This window comes from Anolis carolinensis, chromosome 1 (genome assembly GCF_035594765.1).
Source record: "Anolis carolinensis isolate JA03-04 chromosome 1, rAnoCar3.1.pri, whole genome shotgun sequence".
Lineage (NCBI taxonomy): Eukaryota > Metazoa > Chordata > Lepidosauria > Squamata > Dactyloidae > Anolis > Anolis carolinensis.
This window is the reverse complement of record NC_085841.1, coordinates 130,150,183-130,174,845: the sequence shown is the minus strand read 5'-3', so window position 1 is coordinate 130,174,845 and position 24,663 is coordinate 130,150,183. Positions and strand designations below refer to the sequence as shown.

Below are 24,663 nucleotides of genomic sequence, written 5' to 3'. Positions count from 1 at the left end.
TTCAAAGGTTGAAGAACTAGCATTTAGACAGTCTAACACTGGTAAGTCGTAATCTTACCTCTTTAAACTCCATTACATTCTCACGAGAGACATGCTAATACAAACAAGTCAATCAGAGTGTGTGTTTAGCAAGATCAAGCTTAGAGGATAGTTTAAAAATCCATTTATTGTTCTAAAGCCACGTCTTTTTTCCCATTGACATGTTATACATTAGTGTCTGCTATCCATGATTCATTTCACAGTTTAGTTTGTTAGCTTTTAAATTATTTAACAACCATGAGTTATTAATACAATTTTAAAAGTCTTGCACATATTCTTAAAACAAACTTGGGTTCATTTAAATATTTTGATTTTGAAAAAAAGATTTTATATAGAAAACATTTTAGGCATCTCTTGAAGAAGAAATCAAGCAGGCATTTAAAGCTAAACACACGTAATTCCAAATTTAGTTTCTTACAAAAGATTTCAGCTTTATTGACAAATTATGGCAAACATATTTGACAAAATTATGTTTCCTATTTAGAGAAGCTTACACATGGAACTTTATGTGACTTTTTAAAAAAAAATAAAGAAAAACCCAAAACAAATACAGGTTAAAACACTGGACAAATTCAGTTAGCTACATACATACAGTAGCTGCTTGTTGTCAACCCCATTAAAACAGCATTTAAAATGAACTTCACAAACTTAATATTAAACATCTTAAATCTAACTAACATATATTAAAAAGACAGATTAAAACATCTTATCTACATCTTGATTATCATCTGGTTCAAAAAGGTCATGTTACATTTTCTTAGCAACCCTAAATAAAAACTCAGCCTCAATAGTATGGGGTAAGAGTGTAAGGAGATCAATGCAGCATCATGCTTTTGTTTTGTTTCCTATTTTGCTTTGAAAGTACACACAACAGTGAGGAACAACTGAGAGAGAACATCATCTTGTTGAATGGTTTAGTCAATGCTTGCCAACTGTCTTTTAAAGTCCATGTTATAAAAGAATACTAGTGCCAGTGTCACTCCAATGTGGAAACACAAGAAGTATATAGGGTAATCATAAGCAGTAATTCCTAGGATAGAAAAGAAATGGGCTATTACTTGTCTTGTTGCCGTTTATGCAGAGACCACGGGTTATTAATTGTCTTTAAGGTGAGGTCACAGATGAGGAGGACCTTCAATATCTACCATAGGGGTGTTCCCTGTAACCCCCTCTGGTTGATCTGGGAGGTGGCGCCTTTAGGCTTGGACGGCTTATGGCCCACTCTTCTTGTGCTAAAACAGACAAAATGAGAAGAAAGAGATGGCTTTATTTTGGTAAGCGTGTGTCAAATGGTCCCCCCATGGTGCATTTAGCAAACAAAATACAAAGTTGGTTTCATGATCCATATTTGGTATCCTCCCTGACACCTTATTTATAAAATTCAATTGCCTGCCTAGGCAGCTATCAGTAAAAACCAACAAATCTCTTTCCTTCATTTGACACAAGGTATGAATATCCAATTTCCTGGTAACACAATCAGTTCTGGAAAAAAAACATTGCTTTAAGTCTGCAGGCTCCAAATCTATTCCATAACTGAGTTTCTAACATGCTATGCTAAAGCACCAAAGTGGATATCATTTTCTACAGCTGGTACATTAACTGGATCAGGACTCGAGTCAGAAGTGAATAATTGAAATGCTTATAATTTTCTGCTTTCAATTTCAATGAAAAAATAAAACAAAACAAAACAGGAGAGTGGGAACCACTACCATTACAAGAGAGTTTTTTTTCACACATATAAATAAGTCTGTGTGAACATGACAATATGTTAATTAGAATTATGCATACAGTGATTCCAAGAGCAGTAATTGATTGATTTCATGTGGTAATTAGAGCTATAATGATTTTTAGTTGATTTAATGTCACTGATGCAAATTTTTCCAGCATGTGATAAATGCAATGTTGCCATGTTTTATGCTGCATGAGTAGGTCTCATTTGCTTAATTGATTTTGGAAACAGAACTGGATGTCCAAACTATGTTTTCCTGTTGATCTAGCCATTAGTCTTTTGAATAAACAGAGCACTAAGATGGAATGTAAGGGATGCTTTCAGAGTTCTGATGTTACGCATTCAGTTAGCAGCCACTTTGAAGCTATTGAATACTAAACTCTGTAATACAGTAACCTCCTCTTGAGCTTGTTCCTGAGCACATGCTGCCAGTGGCTGGTAAGATTTCAATGACATAGAGATCCAAACACAGTCAATGAAAAATGTCCAGATTTTTGTGGTATTAAATATTTGCTTATATTGGTTTCAAGAGTGATCACATTAGAATCAAATGTGCAAGGCATTTAAAAAGATCTGGAACCAAAGAGCAATGATGCAAGCTGATGCAATGGGATTCATCTGTTTCATCCCTCCACTCATAGCCCCCTTTAACCTCCTACCAAAGTGATGCCTAAATGTTGAAGGGCCCTTTTAGATGGCATGAGGTATAAGGCAGAGGACTGTAGACAGAGGGGATATCTGAGGGTTTCCATTTGTTCAAAATGTTTAGTGGACCCTAACCACGAAAGAGAATCTCTAGATGTGAAAAAAAACAGGTGTCCCCTTCAGATGGTTGCACAACTCGTGCCAGTCCTGCAGTTGCTGTCTTGCCCATGCCAGCCTCATCCTTCTGGCAGCAATATGTCTGCAACAAGGAATCATGGGAAATGTGTACAGTTTATAATCTTGGGCCTGGCTACATACCATTTCAGATCACATGGACAACCAATATGCAGGAAGACATTACTCCAACATGTAGATGGTGGCCTTTGGATTGGCAGCCAAAGCTCAGCTCTATTCTTCCCCTCACTAAGGTGTTTTGGATGAAATCAAGGTACAGAACTGTCACTAAAATATTCCCTGGTTTCCAGAGTGAGCCAATTAAAATGGGCTTTGAATTAATATTGAAAGCATATATGGAAAAAGTATTAGAATTTCATTTTTGCATTTCATTTTTTTAAGAGTAGATCTTATAGCTCTAATCAAGGCTGTTTCTAATTGGTCTGAATAGCAGCTTTGGAAAATACAAACCATTCAATGGCTTAAACCCTATTGCTTAGTCCTATCAACAATAAGCCCTTTGAATCAACCATTGAATGGTTAGTCAAAACGTACACAGATTGCATTTATTTAATGGGTGGGAACTACCAATCAGATTAAGGTCAAAACATTCTAACATGCTGTAATTAGTAACTATCATGTAGACTGCTTTTTATATAAGAAATAAAAAATAGCTCTCACCAGTTAAAAAAATTGTAAGGCGCAGTTTGGAAAAATGGTAAAAGAAGACTTTCTACAAAGACTAAGATCTGAAATATCATCTCATAAAATATTCAGATCGTCATGATCACTTTTTGAAGGGAAAGTTTCTGGGGGAATTCTTAATAATAACTCATATAATCTTTATAGGCTCTGTTATTTCTCAGTCTCCTTATTTGTACAGCTTTTACACATTCATCTCAAACTTCTACAGATCAGGACATATAGTAATTAATTGGTATGTTTCATATAGATAAGCACATTTAGTGGGTTGTGGCTATATTTACCACTTTATATATGAGCATTCCAGAAAGAAAATTTGGAGAAGGGCACAGGAAGGACAAAGTATATTTCTAATTGAGTGAGCCTGTATGAGCGAGCAAACTGTAATGCCATTCTTTTTCCCAAAGAGAGAGTTTGCACAAAGGTGTTTGAAGGTTGCAAGTATGGATGTTCCCCAACCATGACCTACCTGGATAATAAAACACAAATGCATTTATGGATGTGAAAAAGTGTTTTTTCTTTAAGCAATGACACAATTCCAGTGAGTTCCTTTCTTGGATAGGATGCCTACTGGTTTGGATTCTAAAATAAATTATCAATATTTTTCCCATCTATCTGGTCCCAGTTTCTAGGCTATGTAGTTCAAACACTGCATGAATTTAATTTTTAATTAAATTAGCAGGAGGAAGCAAAATTTAGGGCACAAAAGATGACTGGCATGTTGCCTACTATCTTCATCCAGAAACATGAGAAAATGTTACTGATATTTTATATGGATTAACAAAAGCATCATTTGAGCCATGATTTTAATATTATGAACACTCCTAGAAAAAGGTATTACTTTTAATTTGGCAAAAGATGAATAATTTATAGCACAAAAACTCCAAAAGAAATTGAGTCACTAAACTTTTTTAATTTGATCTAACCAAGATTTTAAATTAATGATCATGTTTTTCTTAACCAGTGTTGACTACTTTTGTAGGAAAAACATGTGATTAGATTACTCTAGTCAATGTAAAATAAACAATAATTATCTTGGAACATTAATTTAAATTGAAAACAGCATCTTGCCAAAGAGAATGATAAAGAAAAAATCTCCTGAAAAAACAAGTCTGGGAAATTATGAAGTATGTTAACAATATTAACATAACACTCTTCTTGAAAAGTGTGAGTCCTTTTAAAAATGAAAAGGAAAGTATAGTACAATTACTTTCTTGTATTTTCAAAGCACTCTCAGTTTGTGAGTGAGACAGTGGGAACATGTTGGCTGACTGCTCCCACCAGCAGTGGGAATAGCTAAAAACTCCATGAAACTTCTGATTATGGTTTGTTCGGCATGACGTCTGAAGTAGGCATGAGTTGAAATTCTAGCTTGTCTCTTCCCTTCCAAATCAGAAAAATATCCAGTGGTTTGTTCTTTGGTTACTTCTTTGACTTGTTGATCATGTCCTGCTGAACATCATGGCAAACAAACCAAAAAAACAAGATCCGTTGTTGTTGTTGTTGTTGTTGTTGTTGTTGTTTTTGTTGTTGTTGTTGTTTAGCCAAAGTGCTATGAGCACAAGAACTTGGGCAGTATACGCTTACATTTTGCTTGTCACTTATAAACCAGGGTCCCTGTGGAAATTTGGCATATCATGACAACCAAGCAAGCCTGTGTATGTGTGTGCTTAACTGCATGAGAAATCACAACTTTCTTATTAGCATTTACTGTATATACTCGAGTATAAGTCTAGTTTTTCGGCACCTTTTTTAAGACTGAAAAAGCCCCCCTCTGCTTATACTCAGGTGAGGGTCTTGGTTGGCTTATATTTGGGTCAGCTTATACTCGAGAATATATGGTACATTTATTATTTTCCTCTATTATTATTGATATTATTACATTTATTATTTTTCTCTATTATTGTTGCTACTATTACATTTATTTTACTCTAGTTTATATTATTATTATTATTATTATTATTAATACATTTATTATTTCACTCTGATCTTATTATTATTATTACATTTATTATTTTACTCTATTTATTATTACATGTATTATTTTCCTGCATTATTTATTATTATTATTATTATTATTATTACATGTATTATTTTACTCTATTATTATTAAAATGATACATAAGCACATTTACATTGAAGAAGATTTAATCAGAGTTGGACAGTCTTATCTTAAATTTGAGCTTTATGTAAATATTCAAAAACATTTAACCTACTGATGCCTCAATTAATGTAATTTTATTGGTATCTATTTTTATTTCTGAAATTTACTACTCTCGGCTTATACTTGAGTCAACGTTTTCCCAGTTTTTTGGTGGTAAAATTAGGTGCTTCGGCATATATACGGTACTTGTCAAAAGTGGCACATTTGTCCAACTATGTCTCTCCCCAACTTGCTGATTTATAAGCAGAGATTCTATTGCTATATTCACTTACAAAGAAGTGTCACTAAAATCGGGGACTTAGATAGCCATATGTATTGCTACACTCAAATACTTTAAAGTCTAAAGTCTAATTCTAAGGAAGTATGCTGAAATCTCCCCGAATTCTATTTTCTCCCAGGTGAGTATAAAAGAATATAGTCTGAATGGACTATGCAATAGCTGTGCATAGAGAGAGGAGGGGGAGAACTGTTCAGCCAGGGAAGGTATAATAATAAAATACAATTAATTATGGTAGGAATTCAGTATAACATTTACAGATGTGAAACTTGGAATTTTGCAACCATATTCACAACCATGACATAGTCACAATTTGGCATTGATATGATGCTAATTGCCCTTGCCCTGCCTACTTTACTGGGCATCAGCTGCACCAAGAGGAGGAGGTCCATTCTGCTACAATTCAGGTCATGGGGGTGGTGATTCTACCTCGACGGTGAGACAGTCAGAAGCACAACCTTTTTTGCACTTCTGTCTTGCAGATTCACTTGTTGGCTGGAGAAGGTGGAAACACCCATGATCCAACTGCCAGCAGATGGGCCTCCTTTTCTCAATGCAGCTGATGCCTGGTAAAGTAGGCTGAGGGGACTGGATCAAGAGATATTAGTTACATAGGCCATGAAGAATTCCAGATATTATTCCAGATATAAGCATATACTTATATTAAACATTACATATTATGAAATATAATAAATGCTCTTAAACTGTACTGTACATTTGAATATAGATTTAAGAGCACCAATCGTGCATCTTGACCCCAGAACCCACTGTTAGCAAGGATATGCCTCTTTCCTCCAGGTAGGAGAGCTCCAACAAGACCAACCTTATAATCAGGCACATTGAAGCAGCTGCCTCATGCAGCTAGGGTTTGGTTGCATTAAAAGGTGTGATCATTTACCATTGTTCTGTTTTAACAGAAGGACATCTTCCTATGTTGGCCTATGCAAATCATGAATAGAAATTGTCATTCAAAATGCCTGGAGATTAGTATGGGAGATATAATATTACCAGAGAATATTCTTTTTTTTTCTTCTTTTTGGGAAACAACTTTCAGTTACTTAAGGAGCTCCTGATTGGGTCCTTTCAGTTTTGAACTGTGTGCTTGAAATCATAATTTCTAATATTTTGAAATATTCCAGAGATATATTTTCCCATGAGTTATATATGAGGAGCAATTAGTTGATTAGTGTAACGGGAAACTTTATTTTAATGGGGAATTTTGTGTATGTTATTAATGTTGGTTTATGGCAAAGGTAGGCAGGAGTTAGTTAATTCTGATGGTTGTGCGTTGCCATGGTAACATAACTACTGCTGTAGAAATGTAACTACAGTAGAGTCTCACTTATCCAACACTCGCTTATCCAACGTTCTGGATTATCCAACACATTTTTGTAGTCAATGTTTTCAAAACATTGTGATATTTTGGTGCTAAATTCATAAACACAGTAATTGCTACATAGCATTACTGCATATTGAACTACTTTTTCTGTCAAACTTGTTGTATAACATGATGTTTTGGTACTTAATTCGTACAATTATAACCTAATTTGATGTTTAAAAGGCTTTTCCTTAATCCCTCCTTATTATCCAACATATTTGCTTGTCCCATGTTCTGCCGGCCCAGTTATGTTGGATAAGTGAGACTCTACTGTATTTGGAAATGCTAGCAAGAAGGGGGCGGAGCTAGCTGAAAGGAAAAAGGAGGGAACATTTTAAAAGTCATCTCAGTTGCTAGCTAGGGAGCTAGAAGGAAGACGTCTGCATTTGAGTTGCTAGCTAGGGAGCTAGATGGAAGACATCTGTGTTTCAGTTTCTAGCTGGTGAGCTAGATGTTTCATGTTTGTAGCTTCCAATGTATGTTAATGTAAAAGGAGACTGATTTAAGTCTGGATCCTCAGTTAGGAAAACTGAAAGGAATAGAGTTTTGAGAGTAGGATTCAGTTGGGTTGACTAGAGTGAAGATTAACTGTGGAGAAATACATGGTTTTTGAAAGGAAAAATAGAGCATTAACAAGTTGAAGTGTTTGGAAAGTTATGTATCAACAGCTTTGTTTAACCAAGTGAGTGCAAGAGAATATTTATTATAACCAAGTGGAACTGAAGTAAAAAGAATGTTGTAACAAGATACGTTTATGTGCCAAAGAATTAATAAACATTTCTTTATTTCAGTAAAGATAGTGTTTTCGAGTTGTGAACCTCATTGACAGAGTCTGCAAGGATTCTTCCATCGCTCTCCCCTCAAAGCCTCTTTGCACACGCTCGCTCATGTGTTTATTGTTGGTAGTGGTTGGGATCTTGAAATAAGGATTGCCCCCTGCCTTTGTGAGAAGTTTCTTAATAGTTCCTTAATTGCTCCCTTGCTACATATTTAAATGGTGGCAGCGGTGGGATAATAAAATTCCCCCTGTCTTATTGAAAAGTTCACGGGTGCCTAGTGTGTTACATATAAAACGTTGGCAGAGGAAGGGTATTAAAATTCCCTCTCTGTCAGAAAGGTTTTGTGCCTCTTGTGTGTGTGTGTGTGCGTTTCATATTTAATGGTGGCAGTGGTGGGATATAAAGAAAAAGATCTCCCCTGCCTGAATGATCCCTTTTACAATTAGCAATTGGTGGAATAAGAAGATTGTGTGCAGTTTCATTCCCCTCCCTCATTTTGCTCAGTATTTCAGTCACTGTGACCAGTTCCATCTATGACCAGTTGTTTAACATTTTAATGGATGGGGGGAACTGCTTCTGCTGTAAGAACTTGGTAGAGAGAAGACAGCCTGTGATTAGTAAATGAAAGCAAAATATGCACAATTATACCTGCAGTCGCATTCCCAAACGAATGAAATCAATGATCTAACTTGTGCACCTGCATGAGCAAACTAGCAAGCAGCCTACGGTCGAGACACCAATTAGACAACTAGAGTATGTGATGTCTCTTCATATGGGTCAGTGGCAAATAACAGACGGGCCAGGTTCTGCTTGGAAAACACAGCAGATTGGGTAGGTCATGTATAAATGTAAGGGCAGATAAGACCGATTAGTTATCCTCCATCATGATAAAGTTTCATCAGTTTTTCAAGTTGATTAAAACTGTACTTTATCACTGACATACCATGGTGTACTTCTATTTTTCTTATTCTAACTATAGCAATGCCTACAAAAGGGATGTAAACATGTTTGCAATTTTTCATCCATGTTGGAGAAAAAGTAGATAGCTCACAGCTGCATGCTTCTTTTTGAGGCAACACTTTTTCTTCAAATGTGTGCTTTTTTTTTTTTTGCACTGGGAGACCTTTGTGGGGTGAAAGTTCAACTTGTACCAAAAATAATTACCCTCATATGGCATGTGAAAATATTATAATGGTGTATAATGAAATGACTTGTATCAATGATTTTTTTCCAAAGAGGTGAAAAATGTCAAAAAACCCCAATTAAAACCCATTAAAAACATTCATAACTCTACTCAAAATGTGAAGACTTGAAAATCTTCATTCCTATGTGCAAAGATGAAATAAACATAATCTGACATTCTGTTAGTGACTTAACTAGATATAAGAACAACTCTTCTCTACCAAATTCTCACAATAACCAAATTCCCTTTGAAATCCACCTTTACCTGTTTGAACCCCCTTCCATGGCCAGCAGAACCATTTCCATGACAGTCACAAACAAGATAGCAAAAAGCAGGAGTGATAACCTTCAAGTCAAACAAACTGACATGAGCCTAAAAAAAAGCAAATAAGGACCTAATCACAGTTACCAATTCATGCATCCTAGGATGCATGTCAACCAGTTGAGGGACAGATGAGCACACAGCCCATCATACAATGTCCTTCAACTTCTGGGGGAGGCTCTATCCCCAGCCGGCATGGAAGGCTCCCATATTGTGTTGGCTCTATACACTTTTGCTCCGGTTGGCGACGCCTCCCTCGGAGTCACCCTGAGTGACTGCCGTTTCTCCATGCTTGCTGGCAAAATTGCATTTGGGGCGGGGACTGTGTGATAAGGTACTAAATCATTTTGAATATAGCATTTTCCAGTATAAGCAACCTTTGGCCCATAGATGTTATTGATTGTATTGACAGGTTGTTCATATTGACAGGCTGTTTATATGTAAAGCCTGGAATTCCTTTAACAGCCATGTTGCAGGATAACACTAGCATTTCCTTTTAAAGAAGGTAAAGGAGCCCCTCCATTCATACTGAATGTAATGATATGTGAACAATTTCTTCCTGCTTCCTGTTTCCATATTTGATTTTCTTTCACAGTAACTTTCTGTGTCATGGTGCTTTTTCTTCCCAGGAAATTTCAGCGTTTTTTTAAAAATGTCCCTTCTTGATCAAGCAACTCATGCCCCAGTCCTTCTCTCCCTCTACTGATCACGAAACAGTGTAACTTTACAATTGTACTAAAATGGTATCCATGCCAGCTGGTCCACAACTAAACAATAATAACTCTGTACAGTAACTCTACCTGGTCCATGCATTCCATCTAGTTTTATGAGCCATATGCTTTTACCTCTACAGCACCACTGTCCTTTCTGTTCTGTCCATACAAAATATTCTGGTAATGATATTTGGACTGGATTTTCTGGCATTTTCTTTTGTTTGTCATTTATTACAGATGCATCTCTGTTCAATCCCTCATTATGGATGATAGAGATTGAGGTTTTACCAATATCTGGAGAGCCATAAATAAATCACCATTACAGCAGAGTTCCTACTTTTCCTTCTCAACTAGAATGTTTTGCTTCCATGGACACTTGAATGAGACTGTTCAAAATACCTGCGTTCATCAGTTTTTGTTAACCCAGTCGACTATCTGCACTCCTGAAGCCGGTGTGAAGAAGGCATGATAGTTTATTCCTTCTAATCTTAATAGGATTAAAATTTCTTCTAAGCACAGGAGTCTGGGTGCATCTACACTGTTGAATTAATGCAGTTTAGCACCACTTAAAATGCATTGTCTCAATGCTATGGAATTCTGGGATTTGTAGTTTGGTGCAAGCCACCCCAGCACCCTTTGTCAGAAAAGGCTACAATTGAGCCATGAGAGTTATAAATTGGTGCCTGACTGGATCACAGCCCAAAGTACATTTGAATTGTGAAAGTGGATGGGAGGAGGAAACAACACATTGCAAGAGACTAGGTGTTACTGAAAACTGGAAGGAATACAGGAAAGGTCCAAGAAAGAAATAAAGACATGAGTAAAGATAGTGACAAATTAATTAAGAAATATGGGAGTTAGTTCCAAAGCCACAAATATTAAATGCACAAGCAGGAACCTTTTACTGTATTAATGTGGATACTTCCAATTTGTTGTGTTTTCACTGGATCAATACTATAACCCACCATTAAATTGGGAATAGGAAGTTAATTGCTATTATCACTAGCTGCCAGCTCCTTGGTTTGTGATCAATTGACAGTTGCTTATTATTATTTCAGCTGTATTACTTAACATTCACATTGGTGGTTTGTCATTACATTTACTAAGCTTTTGTAAATTTCCTGTAGTTGCTAGGAGTATGACTTTATTGATGCATTGTCTGTGGCATGGAAATAAAGAAGATATTCAGATGCCACAGTAATGTGTTAAGTATGAAAGACATACATTTTCTAGTGTTGAATCATTTGATGCTGATATCTTTAATTTAGTTGGCTTTAATTCTTTAAGATAATTAATGGGGATACAAATATAGTAGAAGCATAGTTTGATTTGTCAAGTTCACACTCAACAAGGGTTAGCAAATTTTGATGGATTGTAGTAGCCAACAAAAAATGTATGGTTTCTATGAGACTTACCCAAAAAGCAGGACACACAGTATAAGATCCAATGCTTCAAGTGTCTTTGGACATTATCCGGCAGTCTCCATCCTGACATGATTAGTAACTGTCTTTACAAATGGGGTTGTGGCTGGATCTACACTGCCACATAATGCAGTTTCAGAATGCAGATTGACTGTATTGAACTGGATTAGATGGCAGTGTAGACTCATCTAATTTAGTTCAATGCAGTTAATCTGTACTCTGAAATTGCATTATATGGCAATGTAGATCCCACCAACAAGTTGCCTAGATGAGCAGTAGTAGGCAATTTATGACTCCAGGTGGGATCCCATTAGCTCCATTTAATGAAGTAGAGTGAAGGGAACTGTGTTTAACAATATTTGGAGAGCCATAGGGTGCCCACTCTCACACCAAACCTTCTGCCATGTCCTTTTATTTTTCTGTATTTTAAACATTATACAATAGGGTTGTTGTGTGTTTTCTGGGCTGTATGGCCATGTTCTAGAAATATTCTCTCCTGACGTTTCGCCCACATCTATGGCAGGCATCCTCATAGATGTGGGCGAAACGTCAGGAGAGAATACTTCTGGAACATGGCTATACAGCTCGATAAACACACAACCCTGTAATTCTGGCCATGAAAGCCTTCGACAACACATTATACAAAAGTTATTGACAAACCTCACAGTTCTTCAATACTGTGACATTAACATGAAATCACCAAGTTCCTAAAAAGCAAAAGAGCTGAATCAGAAAATGGAGATAACTCATAAACACCAAGAAACATGGTGTGATCTTTAATCCAATTAGATGTAATTAACTGTAAATTTGATAATGATCACAAAGCCCTAAAAACTGTTATAGGTGTCACAAGTGATCTTAAAATTGAGTATGTAATCAAGGTCCTGAATTCTTTCAAATTTTCGGAGAACATACAAGAATAAATCCTTATCTGATAAGAGATAATTATCAAGTTGTATATAGGAACAGGTTCTTCTCTGTAGAAAGTATCTACACTCATGCACTGCAACCATTTGTCAAAGGGGAGGCACCAAAGGATTTACTAAACCACCCTTTAGGTCTGTCTATGGAGAAAGGAGTTTTAATTGGCCTATAGGGAGGCTGCTCTCTCAGACTCCAAAGGAGAGGATTCATTTCTTAAGAAGACTAAGAAAAGCTGAAGAAAGAATAGGAGAGAGGACAGGAGTGAAAAAGAGGACAAATATTCCATGGGGTGTTATGTAAAACCCAAGATCAAATGAAAACTTTAGCCATATCACTAAGAACTGCACCCAATTATTCATTGTGCTTATTAAACGAGCTGAGCTACTAGCACAGTTCAGGAATGACTTGGCATTTCCTCCCTATAGAATTTGGTAGAAAAATATACCCTGATCATAAAAATCTAACCATGTAAGTCAGGAACCCGCTTTCATTTTTATTTTATTAATTCAGATTGAAATACCTTTTGCTCACATAATTAAATATTAAATAAAAGACTGTAGGGATAGATAGATAGATAGATAGATAGATAGATAGATAGATAGATAGATAGATAGAAGATGCAATTAACATTGAAGAACTTTGTATGTGATGACAATTATAGTACAGATTGATTAAATGGCCAAATTGCATGTCCATGAGCAGGAAAGTGGAGCTTGTCTGGTCTTTGATCATACAGTATATTGCATGCAGTAAGGAAAGAATAGGTCAACTGTCCTTTTAAACATTCCTTCCATCTTTCTAGTGCAAATGAGGTGAAAGAAATATATATTATGTCAGTAAAACCTTGTCTTAAGCACATTTTCTTAGAAGTAAATCTTTTTACTGCTCTATTTAGTGTCATACAAAAAGATTTCCACTTGGGTAATGGGGTTTTATTTTCCTCTCTTTCCTTTATAGAACTCCTTCAAATAATCTCTGTGGGGGAACCCAAGGCCCCATCTCAACTGTCATATAATGTAGTTTGAAACTGCATTATACAGTCAGTGTAGTCTCTTATAATGCAGTTTAATTGCATTGAACTGCATTATATGAGTCTAAGCTGACCATATAATAGCATTATATATCAAATGTAGATGGGACCCAACTCTCCAGGGCAGAAGTGGAACAGACATGTGGAGCTAAGCATGTTAACCCTGGAGTTCATTGGTACTTACTTCCAAATAAGTGTACCAGGGATTCCAAAAAATTGTGCAAAAGTGAGACTTAGATTAGATGGGTTTTCTGTCTTGGCTCCATTGAAATACAACAAACACAGAAAAGATCAGATACATATATTCGCAACATCATTATTAATTTAATACTAACTATATGTATGATGGCACATAGTATATTTCTCAGTATATATACTTATGTATCACAAATACATAATTCTAGTTGTCTTCTTCATTATGAACTCCTTTGCTATAATGGACAAAAGATGTATTTAACACTTGAAAGCTAAGAGAATGAAGAAGACTGTGGACCTCACCACACTGATGTTTTTCAGTGCTGTAGGATGCTTTCAGGATCCTGGGATGATGGAGTCAGATGGAGCCCGTCATATGATGCAGGCTACTTCCGGCAGCTTTCCATCCTCCCTGCATCCTGAAAGCATCCCAGGATGTTGCTCAGATAACACGAGTGGCTTCCGGTGTTCTCATTGACAAGAATAGGGTTAGTGCAGAGGTAATTCTGGCAGCAACACTTTCCCCAGTGGGGTGTGGGAAGCGCCAATGTGGGTGATGGGGGGTGCTATGGTTTCCCCTGTTCCCCTCTGGATTCGCCATGCTGCCTAGTGAATCCCCCCTGGTATTGCCCACTTTTTGGATATCAATGTGATGAGGTCCTTAGTTAGGCATACTATGATATTAAAGCCAAGATAAAAATTCTCTCAAATACCATAGCTGCCTAGGACCAAGATAGGGAAATATCATAACTTTCACCTGCCATCATTAACTCCCGATGTTGAGAATCTTCATAATAATTCATACTCCAATTTTGTAATTGCGTTCATGCCTAGCAGTTTACAAAGTCTACCAGGCTTAATAAGCCCACAAGAAAAGGTTAAAGAATGTATGAGATTGGCATGTGTCCATCCATTTAGCTGTACCTCACCTCTATCAATCCGATGTCTTTACACATGTAATGAAAACTAACCATGGGAAAATGTCATTTCCCACCCAAAACATCATTTACTAGCATTGTTTTTTCAGGAAATAATTATTTTAAATCTACGATGAAGGAACTCAATTGTTGTCTTGGACTGATATATGCTTAACAAGAAAATAAATATAATTATTTTTGAAACGCTCAGCTTGCGTATACTTAAATTATTCCTACAAATTGTGTTTATTTGAATTGGCACTTTATGCCCCTGTATTATCTGAACTATTTCTAACATGTTTTAAATTGGAGTAAAAGTTCATATCAGAAGTCAGAAAGTTTGTTGGGGTAGAGGAAGAAAGCAATTTACTGCCCCTGACTGATGGCTTGTTACAATGCAGAAGGATAGGTAATCATTTTGTAAGATCTTGGAGCCCAAATCTTCTGAGACATGAGAAATTACATTTCGTGAATTGATATTTGGGGCAGGCATAGAGAAGAACTGCTCCTATTGTGGCCTGTGGGAGTAGCTTCATTAAAATAAAGCTGAAGTTTCACCTCATGGTGATTTAAGGAAACATTCATAGCTAAAGGCTAAAAAATTATCTGAATTCAAAACATCAATATAGTAAACATGTATTTGGAAATCAGCCTCAGGGCTTGTCTATACGAGCCCAAAACCACAGACTCTCCTAGAATGAAAGGATGCCTATCCATGATTCAAAGTTACTTCTGATGAGTATCCTAGGAGTTTTTTTTAAACTGACTTTGCTACACATTGGCAAAGTTTGGGGATAGCCATTGGCTGGGAATTCCAGAATATCCCATGGCTTTGAGGCAGCCTAGATAGTGAGTCTGCATCCAGACACGGAACACCAGAACTGTCACCTTTTCTTTACTCTCATTAGTGTAGGGAGAGGGGATGGATTATGCCCATGTTGCTGCCTCTCCTATCTGGCCATGGAGCTTCATGTGAGCATCACAAGAACTTCTGCTGATATCAGAAAAGGGTGTCCATAACAGCCAGTTCTCCTGTTCTTCTTGGTGGCAGTGGCATTTAAACAACCAGGTGGCATCACTTCCCTCTTTCTGATTGTGTGGGTACCTCTGTCAATGTCAGAATGAGATGCCTATATAACCAGGAAGAATGAGGAGGATCCTTCATGCTGATTGTGTGGGTGCCATGTTTTGATGTCAGCAGAAACTTCTGCGACAGCCAGGAGCTCGCACAGAACTCTGTGGCAATGGCAACACAGAGAAAGTAAGATACATGATGCACCAGAGGCATGGCTGTGCTCCCTGGACATGTGAATAATGCTCTGGAAAGTATAATCAAGGCAGTATTTATACCACATAATAGTTACCATAAGTTGAAAAGAGTTTCTGCTTTCAGGGAAGAGTAGAGTCTTGAGTTGTTGTTTTTAATGAATGTTAGATGGAGCCCATAAAAATTGGGGCCTGTATACAGCTACATAAAACTCAGCTGAGTTGGGGAAATGGCAGTCGATGCCTGTGGTCCTATAGCCAGTGAACCTACTCCAGGTGTTAGTTTTTAAAGGAGATGGCATCATAGCCTTGTCCCTCTATTAAAAATGGCCGTACTTTTGAGGTTGCTCATACAACAAGAACAACACCAACAATTCTTTCCTGGCTGTCCTCTCCCTCCCATAGTCAGTTGACTCCTCCAGTTTACAGTGGTGAAAATGCCATTAACCAATTTGCAAGGGCTGGGGAGAATATATATATCACCTCACAACACAATCAGTTCATTGTCATGTGCTCATGGGAAAAAAATAAAGCCATTCATTTAATTTTTTAAAATGCATTTTAATTGAGTAAATATCTGCTTTCCAAAAGAAATAAAGCCATTTGGGTATATTATGCTATGTGTTTCAATTTTCACTTATTCTTAAATCTTGAATCTGTGTTATCACATCTGTAAGACTGAAACCTGTCACCATGAAATGGATTTTGGTACTAATCAGTATTTTCACCATTACCTTTCCAGCTCACATACAACCAAGGATTGATACCTTTAAGAAATTCTGATTAAAATGAATTTGTTAAGTTTTCTGGCCTCAGCAGCAAGTCACATTTAACTTCAGAATGACATAAATCAGCTTAATCTTGGTCACTACAAAAACAGAGGAGGAAGAATGTACAAGTAATTCAGGGATGTCACTGAGTGATTGGTGTGCTAACTTCACACTTTTACCAAAAATAGAACATGTCTTACCGTAGCTGTCATAAGCATCTTCACTTGCTCCGTGGCCATAGTCATAATATTCAGGCAGACTGCAATAGAATTCAGACAGCAAGAAAAGTTATTGCAAAAAGAAAGCTTAAAATTCCTAAATCAAAACAACACATGAAAATCAAAGCTTGTTATTTTCTTCCAACAACTCCAAAAGATGCAGTAGCAAGTCATTTGACTAAATCTTTAAAAGGAAAACCTGGAATGAAAAATAAAATACGTATATTCTAAACTGCATTGATCCTCTTATTTTCCCTTTAATAAAAACAATTTTAGCTAGCAGTGGACTGTCAAACCATGAGAGGAATACTCCCACTATAGATTGTTCTTAAAACACCCAATGAGTTTTGTTCCCTGTTAACTTAATCTAGAGATATATATTTCATATATTACATTTTAAAAGTCAAAGGATAATTTTGTCATTTTTTTCTTCACAATGAGAAAGCTATCAAAATTGCATCATTTTTGAAAATTATTCATTTTGGAATAATATGTAAAACAAAATTGCACAATTTTTGTGAAGGAATGACAGCATTATCTGTACAGAAAATAGCATGAAAATAACAGAATGTTTTAGTTTTTTTCTGATGAGCTTTTCCGCGTCCTGCAGACCAGGACATGGAACAATGGCTTCAAACTACAGGAAAGGAGATTCCGCCTGAACATCAGGAAGAACTTCCTCACAGTGAGGGCTGTTCGGCAGTGGAACTCTCTGCCCCAGACTGTGGTGGAGGCTCCTTCTTTGGAGGCTTTTAAGCAGAGGCTGGATGGCCATCTGTCAAGGGTGCTTTGAATGAGATTTTCCTGCTTCTTGGCAGGGGGTTGGACTGGATGGCCCATGAGGTCTCTTCCAACTCTATGATTCTATGATTCTATAATTTTCTACAACACATTTTCCATTTTTCCCAATTCCTAATTTGAATGAATTATTCCAATTTGGACCTGAAACAATTTGATCACATTAGTTACAATTTTAAAACTTATTAGGACTCTTGATTGTTTGGAATGAATTCTCCCTTGACCTGCAATGTTTCTGCCATGCTTCCTTTCAAGATATGAGTCATAACTGGGGACAGACACTTTAGATCTTAAAACTGGATGAGAGTAATTGTCTCTTTCTCCCTGTGATTTAATAATAATATCTGAACAATTTGCCCAAGTAAACAGACTAGATCTGTATAAAGAGATAAGAATGTGTAGCATGAGTTGTAGATGTGTCTGCAAATAAAATGAAAACCTCTCATAAGCTAGACCTGAAAATGCGATCACCATCATCAAAGGCAACAAATAGGGAACAAAATAGCAGCTGAATACAGTTTTCACAGTTGGATGCCTTGTTGTTTTCTGCAAAGCAAAGTCTGTAAAAATAATTTCCTTTGCCACTCTTTTAGTTAGCCATTATTAATTTCAATACCTCTTCCAAAAAAAATCCACATATGCAAACAAAGGCAAGATGAGCAACTTTTAATATTTATCTCATTAAATTTAATTTCATTTTCCTAAGTTGTAAAACAAATGCCCCACCTTTAAACTGAATCTGAAAGTTCAATCTTTCCTTCTTGGGAACTATAATTTGCTGTGTTACGGCAATCACAATAGCATTGTGTTCTGGGCTTTGACATCTATCTGCTTTGTTTTGGAAGGCTTATTACCCCCTCCCATGCTTTCTATTTCGATCTGAATAAGAGAAGTTGGCAAGACGTAACAATTTACTCAAATCTATATATATAAAAGGATATAAAAAAATTCGGCCTAGGACAAAACAACAAAACTACACATCCCAGAAACACTAAACTTGGCAGCACAACCCCTCATCCATGCCTCTACGTTCATACAACAAAAATAAAATAAAAATAAAATCCTAATTAGAGGGAAAGGAATAATTGTTTTTTATCCAATTGCTGCCAGTTAGAACTCTGCCCACTTGATTTCCTAGCAACCTACTCAGCCCAGGGGACAGGCACAGTTAGGCCTCAGGCCTCTTCCCCACTGCCTATAAAATACAGATTATCTGATTTTAACTGGATTATATGGCAGTGTAGACTCAAGGCCCTTCCACACAGCTATATTACCCATTTATAATCTTATATTATCTGCTTTGAACTGGATTATCTTGAGTCCACGCTGCCAGATAATTCACTTCAGTGTGCATTTTATACAGCTGTGTAGAAGGGACCTCATATAATCCAGTTCTAAGCAGATAATATAAGATTATAAATATACAGTAGAGTTTCACTTATCCAACATAAACAGGCTGGCAGAACATTGGATAAGTTGGATAATAAGAAGGAATTTAGGAAAAGCCGATTAAACATCAAATTAGGTAATGATTATACAAATTAAGCACCAAACATCATGTTATACAACAAATTTGACAGAAAAAGTAGTTCAATGCTCAGTAATGCTATGTTGTAATTACTGTATTTACAAATTTAGCACCAAAATATCACAATGAATTTAAAACATTGTCTACAAAAACATTGACTATTAAAAGGCAGTGTGCCGTCGCGCCTGGGGCTGTACTCTTAGTGAAAGAGGCATGGACGTGACATCTTTCCCCAGGGGATTGCTTCTTGCCCTCCTTTAGGGAAACTGGAACTCCCAAGGACCAAAACACTGTAGATAACTCAAAAACTGGGTTTATTGTTCACAAAGGGGGTAAAAGAAAATATACATTACAGTCTTTGATTGTTTAAGTCCATGAAGCTTGTCCAGATCCCTCTTTCTCTGGCTGTGAATGCCGGAGCAAACTCAGCCTCAGTCCAATGACCTATATCTGAAGACAAGAGTCTTCCTCTGTTGCCAAAGGACTGATGTGAAGGCGCTTGAGACTCCTCAACGTTATTCAGGTTGGCCCTGAACATGAAGTGTGAGTCCCAAGGGTAAGAACCTCAGAATTGGTGCTGAGAGGTAACTTTTGAAGGGCTTTTAGTGCCAAGTCTCTCTCTCACATCCATCCGATAGAGAGCTTGCTGGTGGAATGAAAAGAGGAAACACTGTCCTACTCAGGGAAGAGGTGGAGCCAAACAGTTTTGCTGAGTGAGCAATATAACAGGTACAAACAACATTGATTGACAGATATAAATAACCAATCCAACTACATTTACAGGGTAAGGGCAAAATCAGGCATGATACAACAATTCAGATCTTGAAACTTATAGTTCAACATATAGATGGCGCCACTCGCGCCGTCACAGGCAGACTGCGTTGGATAATCCAGAACACTGTATAAGCGAATGTTGAATAAGTGAGATTCTACTGCAATAGGAAATAATTACTGTGGTATTCCAGTCCAACCCAATTCTGCCATGCAGGACACAATCCAAGCATGCCCAACAGATGGCCACCCAGCCTCTCAATAATAATACAGTAGAGTCTCACTTATCCAACACTCACTTCTCCAATGTTCTGGATTATCCAACACATTTTTGTAGTTAATGTTTTCAATATTTCATGATATTTTGGTGCTAAATTCGTAAATACAGTAATTACTACATAGCATTAATATGTAATGAACTACTTTTTCTGTCAAATTTGTTGTATAACATGATGTTTTGATGCTTAATTTGTAAAATCATAACCCATTTTGATGTTTAATAGGCTTTTTCTTAATCTCTCCTTATTATCCAACATATTCACTTATCCAACATTCTGCCGGCCCGTTTATGTTGGATAAGTGAGACTCTACTGTAATAATAATAATAATAATAATAATAATAATAATAATAATAAGAAGAAGAACATCATACAATCATAAGGTTAGGAGACACCCCTAAGGATCATCCAGTTCAACTTCCTTCTACCATGCAGGACGACACAAACCAAGCACTCCTAACAGATGGCCATCCAAGATCTGCACAGTAATAATACAAATTGAATCATACAATCAGACAGTTAGGAGATACCCCTAAACGCCATCCAGTCCAACCTAACTCTGCCATTGGACGATACAATCCAAGCACTCCCAACAGATGGCCAGCCAGCCTCTCAATAATAATAATAATAATAATAAGAATATCATACAATCCTAAGGTTAGCAGATACCCCTAAGGATCATCCAGTTCAACTTCCTTATATCATGCAGGAGGACACAATCCAACCACTCCTGACAGATGGCCATCCAATCTCTGCATAATAATAATACACATCGAATCATAGCATCAGACAGTTAGAAGACACCCCTAAAGGCCATCCAGTCCAACCCAATTCTGCCATGCAGGACGCAATCCAAGCACTCCGAACAGATGGCCACCCAGCCTCTCAATACTAATACTAATACTACTACTACTACTACTACTACTACTAATAATAATAACATCATCATACAATCCTAAGGTTTGGAGTGACCCCTAAGGATCATCCAGCTCAATTTCCTTCTGCCATGCAAGAGGTCACAATCCAAGCACTCCTGACAGATGGCCATCCAGCCTCTACATAATAATGATGAAGATGAAGATGATGATGATGATGATAGAAGCATAGAATCCAAGAGTTTGGAGAGACCCCTAAGGGCCATCCAGCCCAACCCTTTCTACTATGCAGCAGGACACAATCCAAGCATTCACAACACATGGACAACGTATAAATACTATACAACACTACACAGGGACATAGACCCTCCTCTACCCTCACCACTTTCACAGTACACAAACAACCAAATGCATACTAAACATAAAGACAACCATACAACAGACATTCAATACCACCACTACCTCAACAAGTTCTCACCAACACCACCAGACAACACCACAGCAACGCGTGGCCGGGCACAGCTAGTTGCTCTATAAAGGCCATGGGAGCAAATGAACACCTTTTCCAACTGGAAACCAGAACATCTCAGATTGTCTTTATGCACAATGATCTATTTATTTTGGTTACAATGCCATGGACTCAGTACATGCTATTTTACCCTCTCCTAGGGTACATCTATACTGTAGAATTACAAAAGAATTGACAAAAGAGTTTAACTGCCATGGCTCAATGCTATGGAATCCCAGGAACTGTAGTTTTACAAGGTCTTTAGCCTTTTCGGCCAAAGAGTGCAGGTACTTCACTAAACTACAAATCCCAGGATTCCATAGCATTGTAACATACTGAAAGTGGTTCCAAACCTTATTAATTCTACAGTGTAGATGTACCCCTAGACTGGGTAGGGCAGAGCACTGAAGGTCCTCCTATTCATGCATGGCTTTCTGAGAAGATTTTGCTAGATCTAGTTCTTTTTCAAGGTGGCTATGTATCTTCATCAATTGGAGGAAGAATAATAATTTATTATTTATTTATTTACTTCATTTATATCCCGCCCTTCTTAGAGGACTCAGGGCGGCTCACAACAGGTACAATTTGATGCCAAACATACATAGTATAGAAAAACAACAAATACTTTAAAATCACATAATTAAAACAAGAACGAGGGCGGAATACATTATCACCAAAGAAAATGATGAAAAAGAATACTGAGCAGCATACAAGTCTGCACAATGTTAATAATGGAAATTTAGCAATATAATTTGAATAGATTACATAATAGGATAGACCATAATCAAGGGCCTGTGTACCTACTTAGTCTGTTTCCCAGACATTAAATGCTGATGGGCAACCAAGATAACTTCTCTTTAACGTTACTGTTATTTATGTTTATTTATATTTATGGGCTGGTCCATGAGGTCACAAAGAGTCGGAAGTGACTGAACGAATAAACAACTGAGTCCACTGCTACTTCTGACAGGCAGCAAGGATGGCCAGTGTGACAAAAATATTAGATATCTGGGCATGGGATGCCAAGAACATGGACTATCAGCTTGTGTCAGTGTATTGATCTTAGCACAAGCAGATTAGAGGGCCCAACGGCAAATACCAAAATCCTCAGAGCATTCTAGTAACTCACAAATCATCTTCCAAAATCTTTCCAGAATGTGGAGGCAACTCTACTTGGTTTATTAACTTACGCTACTGTTAGCCTTCCTAAACGCACATAGTCATGCTACTTACATTTATTAGAATAATATTGTCCTCTAACATTTTATTAACCTATGATAACTGAATTATATTTCAAACATGTGAGGCAGCACAGATGGCTTTCCTTGACTATTTTAAAGCACTATTAAAAGAGAAATCTAATCTAATTCAGATTGTGCATCAAGGGAACAGATTTTAGTAAACTTTACAAAGAACTGCTATGCTTCTGCAAAACCTGCATTAAATGAGATTAACTTTTACTAAGAAATTAGAGCAAAATATATGTAAATATAAGCAAGAAAACCTGAATAAATAATTATGGAATATAAACAAAACTTGGCTATGCCATTTAAACTTAGTCTGCCCTGTCTTTTGTTGAGTAGATTGTTCTTGCTCCCAAAAAAACTAGGTTTCCTTGGCAGTGTTAATAGGAAGGAAGGCACTACTCTCTGCAATTAACATCCATTATTCTGAAAGCAAAGCAAAATGCAATTTTCTCAAAAATATGCATATAGTGGAAAGCACATTTTGCCAGACACATTAGATCAACACATTTCAACGTGATCTATTTTCCAAAATGTGAATTTTCATTCTGTTTCCCTCTTAACTTTTGGTTAGCAGAGTCCTGCACTGTAAAGTGTGAGTGACTCCAAAAGTTAACTATGACATCCCATCACTGGGAGAAAAAGCAGAGCTACATGATTTTGCCTCCTGGCAGGGAACCCGCTACTGTAAAAACTATACATTTGACCAGTGCAATTGCCCCTGTCTTCCTTCTTTTAATGCAGGGACCTTTTTATTCCATCAGGCATTTTATAGATGAATTAGTTTTTATGCTATCAGAAGCTCTTGATCCAAGAGGGGATGGGGGGGGGGGGGAATCTTATCTGGCAATTGAAGAATAATATGTACCTCTGCTCTGACTATGGGCTTCCACTGGCTGTTTTTTCTGTTTTCAAGGATTTTATATTCATTTTATCTAACTTGCAACCTTGTCACATGGCTGTCTTGCATCATTGGGGGGGGGGCATCCGGTGCCCACAACCTGCATCACCCATCTCCAGCTGAGGGTGATCACATGGGGGGAAGCGTGGAAAAGCGGCTTCCCCCACGGATTGTAATGACAAACAGGAACCTCCCATGTTGTCGTGGTGGTAGCATGTGCTGACTCCAGTCTCTTTCACCCACAGAGTCACAGCAACATAATTTGAGGGGAGCTGGCAGGCTCCGTTGGTGACTTGGGCTAAATTGGCGCATGTTGCTGATTTTAGTCCTTTGTGATAAGGTCATTGCTCTAGAATTTCAAGTCCCTGCTGAGCCATAAAAGTCCACTGGGTGATCTTGGGCACATCTGATGAGTATCCCAGAAGTTTAGACCTGTCGATAAGTTAATAAAACCATGACAAACAAACAAGGAATCCATGAAGAGGAGCAATGAAACATCACCCATTTTTGAAGTAAAATCCAGGATTGATGGGAAAGACAGTACATTGATGTGCCTCCAGAGCCGTTGCGAGGTATATTTCTGGAGTAGGCGACCCGAATTTAGGCTCCCCTCCTGAATTTTGGCGGCCCCCAAACAAATTGCTGATAAATACATGCGTTTTGGCCGATGGGCCTGTGTGTGCGTGCAGGCCTTCCAATGGACTGCGTGGTCGATTGGAAGGCCTGCGCACACGCACAGGCCCATCGACGGGCGGGCGAGGAGTCCTCGGACAGCGAGGGAGAGCAGGAGGGCGGCCGCGCAGATGGGTGGCTGAGCCTTCCGCCGGCTCAACAGTGTCCCCGCATGGTCTGCGCCACAGGCAACTGCCTAATTCACCTCATTCTTCCAAAGCCACAAGAAGGGAAAGATACAAT

General features: G+C 37.5%; 1 protein-coding gene across 1 annotated transcript in view; it reads right to left on the bottom strand.

The window, feature by feature from the left end:
• Positions 1-24,663, bottom strand: part of khdrbs2 (KH RNA binding domain containing, signal transduction associated 2) — a 505,577-nt gene that overhangs the window by 52,812 nt on the left and 428,102 nt on the right. The window contains exons 8-9 of the mRNA XM_062982224.1: positions 16,828-16,886; positions 1,098-1,271 (exon numbers count right to left, since the gene is read on the bottom strand). Coding sequence (XP_062838294.1) covers positions 1,174-1,271; positions 16,828-16,886 — 157 coding nt within the window. The 3' untranslated portion in view covers positions 1,098-1,173. The remainder of the gene's footprint in view (positions 1-1,097; positions 1,272-16,827; positions 16,887-24,663) is intronic.